The sequence below is a fragment of the Synchiropus splendidus genome, chromosome 1 (genome assembly GCF_027744825.2).
Source record: "Synchiropus splendidus isolate RoL2022-P1 chromosome 1, RoL_Sspl_1.0, whole genome shotgun sequence".
NCBI classification, from domain to species: domain Eukaryota; kingdom Metazoa; phylum Chordata; class Actinopteri; order Syngnathiformes; family Callionymidae; genus Synchiropus; species Synchiropus splendidus.
In genome coordinates, this window is record NC_071334.1 from 21,310,390 (window position 1) to 21,318,157 (window position 7,768).

Here is a 7,768-nt window from a genome sequence, read left to right on the forward strand (position 1 = left end):
GTTTTATTCGCGCATTGTACAAAAAAAAATCCCTATCTCTACTCCACTTCCGGTTTTTACTGTTTCTGTGGTAACCGTGCTGATGCGTTCAATGGCAAGCAAGAAAATACGTCTATTGAAACGATTCGCATGACTATGAGCTAGTTAGACTGGGGGATGCTTGACAATAATTTTGCCTTGTGGTAGTGCAGGTCGTAGACTTATTTTGTTGTGTTCTGCCCTTTCCGGCCGCTCAGTACCTATTTTTATCTGACCGTTTTGACATTCGTTTCAACGAGTTCATTGAACGCATCGTTTGGTTCCGTCATGTCAGACATCCGGAAGACGCGTGTGAAAGTTTCACGAACCGTTGTCTGTTTGTCCACTTCCCTTATGATAGATCTCGGTCTGTGATAAATGAAGTCTCTCGCTGATCTGAAGCAGCATATCAATAGTTATGGCCCTCTCATTTTGGACGGCGGCCTAGCAACCGATCTGGAGGCACATGGAGCTACATTACAGGTTCCCTTCTGTTAAAGGGTTTTTCTTCTTGATCTACAGTCTTTTTGATACCAGCGGACTGTGTACAAATATCTGCTGTGTTAATCACAATGAACAATGTTTTCTACTCTACTACATCATCATTGTTGTTTACTAAGGTTTAACCAGAACATTTAACTTTTTTCGAAAATGTGATTATTAAATATTTTCAGGGTCGTACATATCAATATTCCAGTCTTACTGCGAAGGGCGTAGTACATGGATATTTGCAATTTCACATGCAGAAACTAAGTATTTGTCCTTTACCAAGGGAGATCCTTTATGGAGCGCCAGACTTCTCCACACACAACCCCAGGCCATTAAAGAATCCCACTACAGGTGTGTGCGTTACTGATGAATTAACATTACCAATTACAAAACCTGGAGTTCAACAAGGCGATATCCCGGCAGGTTTCTCCAAAGTGGGGCAGACGTGGTCACCACTGCAACGTACCAGGCCAGTCTCTCAGGATTCACCAGTCACCTGGGTTTGAGCGCCGAGGATGCGAGAGAGTTGCTCATGTCTGCTGTCCATCTGGCTAGAGACGCAGTGAGGACGTTTGTCTCTGACGGTCTTTCAACCATGTCAGGTACTTATATTACATCACAAGAGGACTAATATGAGACTCTATATAAGCACACTGACCTCCCGATCAGGGCTGCTTAAGAGCCAAGTGTGGCCCTGCTCTGTTTTATAGGTTTCTGAGAAGCTTTGGTACATTTGTCATATTGTCATCAACATTTGCGAAAAGTAGTTTGAACACATGCTTCAGAATGCCAAGTCAAAATGTGTAAACAAGAGAGTCAAATTACTCAGTCAGGTTAAACAGTGAGCTCTCTCTCACTTGTTGACAAACCTTGTCATGGTGCTTCTGCTGAGATGAGATGTTTTCAAAGATGCTGCTGTCTTGGAGTGACACTTTTTCTCTCCAGCAGTCTTTTTTTTCAACAGCCATTGTTTTAAGGGCTTATACAGTAAGGCAGAAGACAAAACTTTTGCCTTTGTCCACATGTAACAAGTGCTATGCTCCAGTTACAGAACTAGAAGTTAGTCAGGCGAGACTATGGAGTCTATAGTCTGAAGATAATGAAGCTTGCAAGCCAAAAATAGAAAAAAAAAAGTTTGTAGAAGCTGTTTAAGGAGGAAGAAAAATGTGAACGCAAACAGAGGATATGACGGAAAGATTTCCACATAACAAAAGGACATCTGAGTCAATTACAAAGGAACTTTTTAGCACCATTCAAAAAAGAAATGGAAAAAAACACCAGAAAGAAATTAATAAAATGCATAAAAAACTGTAAAAATTACACCACTGGAAGATATAGAAGATGTACAAAAACAAAGACCATCAGTTGAAAGACTAAGGAAAGGTTTGCACGCTCAGAAGTCGAGAGCTAAGAATACAGCGATGTGTACTGTGTGCCAGACAACATGGAAGCTGATCATCTCAGGCTCCTCACAGAGAACCTAGTCAAGGACAAAGTGATGAACAACATTAATAACTAAATGTTGTGGCAGGTGTACATGACAAAAGCAACGGAAAACGTAAGAAACGACAGAGAATTGTACATTGTTATTTTTGTGGATGTACTGAAGCATTTCCAACAATTCTGATCTGACACAGAGGGATTGAGGGGCAAAAACAAATCTACAAAGGGTCTTAATTATTTCTTGTTTTATTGTAGGTCAAATTATTCAATATTTACCTCTGTCTTTACAGAGAAGCGGTATTTCCTGGTGGCAGGTTCTATTGGGCCATATGGGGCTTTTCTGTGCAATGGCTCAGAGTACACTGGAGACTATGCAAACAACATGAGCCTTGAGGTGCGTGAACACTGAACAGCAGTTTTGTTTTATACTGGGGACGCACAGATATCAGTATTTTCCAAAACAAGTAGTGTACCGAGTATTTGCATTTTGGTACTCACAATATTATCATTATTTGAATATTTCTTAGTATGATTTTTTGTACATGGTTGACAATCACAAGTTTCTCTGCAGTACAAACACAAATTTTTACAAAATTTACATAAACTGACATCCAAATGTTGTGCGCTACTCGTACACAAGCACATAAATTGTGAGCTTGAGTATTAGTACTCAAATCCAGCATAGGTGGATCCCTTTTTATACATTGTTTTATTGAAAAAAATCCTGGCAAAGTTGCAATCTACCTAATAGATAGTATTAGAATGGTACTTACAGTGGTGTTCTCTGTTTTCCAGGAGCTGAGGTCGTGGCACCGTCCACAGGTGGAATGTGTTGCTGCGGCCGGGGCTGATGTTATTGCATTTGAGACCATCCCCAGTATCAAAGAGGGGGAGGCTCTGGTGGAGCTGTTGCGAGAGTTTCCCGACACCAAAGCCTGGCTCTCCTTCTCCTGTAAGGTCAGGCCCATCCGTTGACAGTTCACTTATAATGACAGCATTGTTAGATTTGCTCAATGTTTTTTTTTTTGGCTCAACTGCTTTTGGTTTAACTGCATCAGGATGGAAAGCATATATCGGACGGCAGCCTTTTCACGGATGCAGTTCAGATTGCCCAACGATCCAAACAAGTCATTGCTGTCGGAGTCAACTGCTGCGCTCCAGGGTTGGTGGAGTCACTGCTGGACTCAGCCAAGTCCATAAAGGACCCAGACACGCAGTGGGTCGTCTACCCAAACAGTGGGGAGGAGTGGGACAGGAAACAAGGGTGAGGATCTAAGCAGCACTTTGCTTGTGCAGTTTAAGCAGTAAACATTGTTGCTTTGCACAGATGGAAAACATCAGGCAGACAATCAATAACTGATCTGAGTCAGACGTGGTTGGAGCAGGGAGCTACGATGGTCGGTGAGCAGCACTCCGTTCATGAACACGTGGCGATTTAGCCATCAGAACAGCTACGCAGAAAGATGGGGATACTTGACTCATGTGTCGGGAGGCTTGGTTGGTCATGTAATGATTCTCTTTGTGCCACCAGGAGGCTGCTGCCGCATCAGCCCGGCTCACATATCTGAGCTGAGGCAGGCGTTAAAGGGGAAATCATCAGGACCTTAAAATCAACAGCGCAAATAAAGAATTGAGTACAAATAATTTATTTATAGACAAATAAATAAACCACTACTTCAAGTACCGACAGACACAGTGTCAATGGGAAAATGGCACGGCGCTGATGCAAACACAAGTGAGTGAACAAACAGAATAGATGGAATCTGCCACTTTGTTTCTGTGCTCCTGCACGGCGTTCAACCAAACAATGGCTTACAACACTTTGACAGGGGATTTTCACAGAACATAACACAGGAACCTGCGGCACAAACATCACCATATTTCCTGCAGCTGTTGCAGGGGCTTCAACCAGACGGTACATAAAAGCCTGCGAGTACAACAGTCAAGTCTGAGCTTACCACCTTCGAAGCAAGATTGTTGAAATGTAGCGGATAACTTTTGTTATTTACATGACTGGGTTGGCAAATCTCCTTGTCAGTAACACCATTCGAATCAAACCGCTCTTTTTTTTACTCGACCAAAACCTACAGTGAAAAGAGAGACTTTCTTCCCCATGGGTTCAACTTGTCTCCATGCTACCTAGTGGCTTTAGGTTGTTTGACCAGTTCACTGTGTAGCCTGTCACTGGTCAGATCCCTGTAAGGAGTGGTGTTGCACCACAGACAAACATACCTTCAGATCATGTCCTTGTATACAAGTTCATCGGTCTCTTTGGATAACTTCAAAACAAAATTCTGCCTCTCAACTTTGCCTTGTACCTGACATATGGCCACATGGATCTGTATGTAATGACCCATCAGGTGATGAGATATGTGCTTGGTAAAACCTGGCTGGTGTGTGGCTTCTTGCAGCAGACTCAGAGCAGCCATGGTGACTGACTGTGAAAAAACAAGTGCCACCGCAACATGTTCAGTTCCTGAACATACAAATATTAAAGATAGGATGTGTAACTTTGAATGTGCTGTTGACACTACCTCTTTACAATATTGACTCGACCACCACTGAATCAGATCAGGGCAACAGTTGGGGATTCAGGTTAGCAGATGCCAGAGAGTTAGTGGACTTACCTTTAAATATTAACTGCTCTTTAAGAGACCATTGTAACAGCTTAATCCAGTGCTAGTGTAGATGATTGATGTGATCAACCAGTGAAGTGCATGTCAACCTCTGAGGAATATCTAACCTGTGAGCAACAAAACTGATCTAGATCAGAGATCCACATCCCAGTACAAGTCCATTCTGTCTTATAAACAAAGGGAGCGCAGCTGTAAGTGCAGCAGTAAACCCACCACTGTAATCGGTCACTCACACTTGGTGCAGTTCAGTCGCCGATTTCCTCCTCCATGTCGCTGTCCGGTGAGCTCCTCTGTCTGTAGTCGCCAGTGTTGGACAGATGTTTCCAGCTGGAGTCTTGCTGACTGCCCATGCTCTGAGATCGTCCCAGGTTGGCCAGGCGCCTGTCAGATGCTTTTCCCTCAGACTCTCCAGCCCCACTCCCTTGAGCCAGCTCGGCCGTAGAGTGGTGGAAGTCATGCCTCAGGTTCTCCAGGTTAAGTGCCCACGGGCCAAGCTTCTGCCAGTTCACCCTTTGGAATGCCATGATGCAGTGTAGGTTTCCCCCAACCTGATGGACAAATGAAGTCAACCTGATCTGTCAGGAGCAAACCTATGTAGTTTACTTTTATATCAAAATGTGTGACGTCTGATTAAGTGCAAATGTGTGCAAGAACACTCTTAAACAAATGAGAAAAAAAATATTGCATTCAAATACTGTGAAACCAATATGAATACCAAAAGGAAAGTGATACGAAAATGCAGTCACACCACCAACCCCTACAGCACTTCCACAAACACTATGAGCATTTTAAAATCTACTCTCTGACCTTTTGACTTGCAGTTATTTCTAATATTACCTTTTGAAGTGCTGCTTTGGAGTAGTAGTAATGTAAGCATAATTCTGGGATCAAGGTGTTCAATTTCAAAAAATGATTGTCACCATTGCCTCCTTCCCAAGTGAACACGGCAGGATCAAAGTGTATGACCAACAGAAGGGTAAAGAAAATGGAAACCTTTTTGGTCTTGCGCTTCTGAATGCCTCGCTCAGTGTGACGGATATCCAGGTACTCTGGGTTCTGTGTGTTCAGGTCCGTCACAATGTCAAGCCACCTGAAGAGATAAACAGTTAACATGTTGCAAACGTTCATTTGGAAAAAAAAAAAAACAACACAGGAGAGTCATTGCTCACTTTTTACAATGAATAGCTGGATGCTTCCTACTGGGTTCACCTATCAAGATCCAGTATTCCATGTCATACTGTGCTGTAGAGCCCCTGTGGGAAGATGAAAAATACATATTCAATTCCAACCCTGTAAAAAGACACACAAACAACCAAACAACTAAACTGACAGCTCATGCTTAAGCTAAAAACAGAATCTTTTACTACAAAGCAGCTTGCACATTTCTCAGCGCTAAACCTGGTTCAGGTGGATATGTGCTCAAGCGAGTGGCTTCATTGACAGAGCTCATCACCTGTATGCCTTAGCTGCTTTAAGGGGCGTGGCCTCAAAGCCCACTGGGCAGAAGTAGTGATTCTGGCAATGGTAAATGTAGGCCATAGACTCATCTTTCAGTCCTTGAGTCATCTTCATCAAGGCTCCTTCAGCTGAAACGAGATCAGGGAACACAGTGAGCATGTCGGCCAGTCAAGCGACCAGATGAGATCGACATGCCTGTTTCTCCAGCTGTCTTGTGTTTGCCATGTGGCTTGTACAGGATGTAGGAGCAGCCTCGCACACGGAAGTTGTCGTTGAGTTGTCTGAACCACCTGTGAGGAAATGCTGGTCACTGACAGCCAGCCTGGGGACCACTGTGAGACTTGAGAGCACCTCCTTTACCGCATCAGGGTGTCATTGCCGGTGAAGGGACCAAACTTGATGTCGTCAAAAGGCGGCTGGAATCCAAGAATATGAAGCGCCTCCTCTTGGGAGATGGGTGGAAGACTTGCAAGGGAAAGAGATCAGATATAAATGGTCAGCTAGACTGTAGTGAAACAAAAGTGAAAGAGGTCAAAAAGTGCTGAAGCAGATCCCAAATGATCATGAATGAACGTCCACGTCCCTCACCTCCCAGCTCCCAGCGTGCTGTATAAGAAGTTCCAGCAAGAAACCAGCGAGGAGATTCCGCAGGACGTCTTGTACTGCGGCCGACTGATGCAGTACCTGTAGCAGGACCACAGTGGCTCGAAACGCACCTCAATCAGATGCTCTTTTTGTCGTGTTAAATTTACCATCTCCTCAGATCAAGGACCTTCCTCTGCTTGATCTCCTCCAGGGACGAGAAAGAAATCCCCTCCTGTAAATTCCGACTCGGTCTGTCTGAAGACTTGAGCTTCTTGCTGCTGCTTTTCTTCACATTACCTGTGACGTACGAGACAGAAACTCAACCAACTTATCTACAGGCATCTGCATCTACAGGCCTGATGTTTATGAGATTGAGGAAGAACAGAGAGCTATAAAAACACTAGCAAAATGACTGGATTCATGTTTCGCCTGTCATAGTTCAGGGGTCAGTAGAAGGTGTTTTGAGTAATGTGAGCGCAACTACACACTGTATTAGAAGATGTCACAGCTGAACAAATGCTCTTACTGGCTCTGACTTTCCGCGTGTATACAGCATGGAAGTCCGTGGTGTCAATCTCCCAGGCCAGAATGGGCTTACAGTGACTCTGGTTCCCCTCCTCCACGTCCCCCGGTGGTCCCTGGACACCGGGAGGCTGAAGGCTGTCGTCGTGCTGCTTTTTGGGGACCATGTTCGGAGGCCGGTACACGGAAGCGGCCTGGTTCAGAAGGGCATAGTCTGAACACACCGTGTAGAACTTCTCGCGGGAGTGGGTCACCGGGCAGGTCCAGGGCAGGTGGAGCTCCGCACTGGAGGCCCGCCTCACCCGACTCGCGTCCCTGCTGAACGAGCTCATCAGCCCGTGATCCACTCCACCGTCTGTGGCGCTCTGCACCGATGACGGTTCTTCGGAACCGGCGAGCTTTGGGCCGTCAGACGTGTTCGGCATCGGGAGGCCGAAGCTGACAGGCGCGGCAGGCAGGATGTTGCTACTTCTTCCAAGCAAACAACAAGTTAAACAGCCGCACGGCGTTTAACGTAGCCCGAATATTCGGTGCTAACGTTCTGGCCAGCAGCGACGCTCACGAGCATCGTTACCTTTAACCTCTAATACGTCACGTTTGCGTGTTAGCGGACTGTA

General features: G+C 45.0%; 2 protein-coding genes across 3 annotated transcripts; one reads left to right on the top strand and one right to left on the bottom strand.

Annotated features, from left to right (window-relative positions):
- Nucleotide 1: 1 nt before the first annotated feature.
- zgc:172121 (uncharacterized protein LOC337599 homolog) lies at nt 2–4,869 on the top strand. 2 transcript variants are annotated; one of them, XM_053860659.1, is made up of 8 exons: nt 2–501; nt 791–858; nt 931–1,109; nt 2,241–2,344; nt 2,746–2,907; nt 3,009–3,214; nt 3,278–3,347; nt 3,482–4,869. In XM_053860659.1, the coding sequence occupies exons 1-8, from the start codon at nt 397–399 to the stop codon at nt 3,521–3,523; spliced, it is 936 nt and encodes a 311-aa protein (XP_053716634.1). In that variant the 5' UTR covers nt 2–396; the 3' UTR covers nt 3,524–4,869. The 2 variants fall into 2 exon arrangements, with proteins under 2 accessions (XP_053716634.1, XP_053716627.1); XM_053860652.1 differs by having other exon boundaries at nt 3,278–3,351; nt 3,482–4,861.
- LOC128756260 (basic immunoglobulin-like variable motif-containing protein) lies at nt 3,568–7,744 on the bottom strand. Its single transcript, XM_053860625.1, has 9 exons — nt 7,156–7,744; nt 6,797–6,926; nt 6,633–6,728; nt 6,405–6,509; nt 6,240–6,334; nt 6,040–6,172; nt 5,756–5,839; nt 5,580–5,676; nt 3,568–5,134 (listed from the first exon to the last, which is right to left on the bottom strand). Exons 1-9 carry the CDS (start codon nt 7,574–7,576, stop codon nt 4,832–4,834), a joined length of 1,464 nt encoding a protein of 487 aa, XP_053716600.1. The 5' UTR covers nt 7,577–7,744; the 3' UTR covers nt 3,568–4,831.
- Between the last annotated feature and the right edge of the window lie 24 nt (nt 7,745–7,768).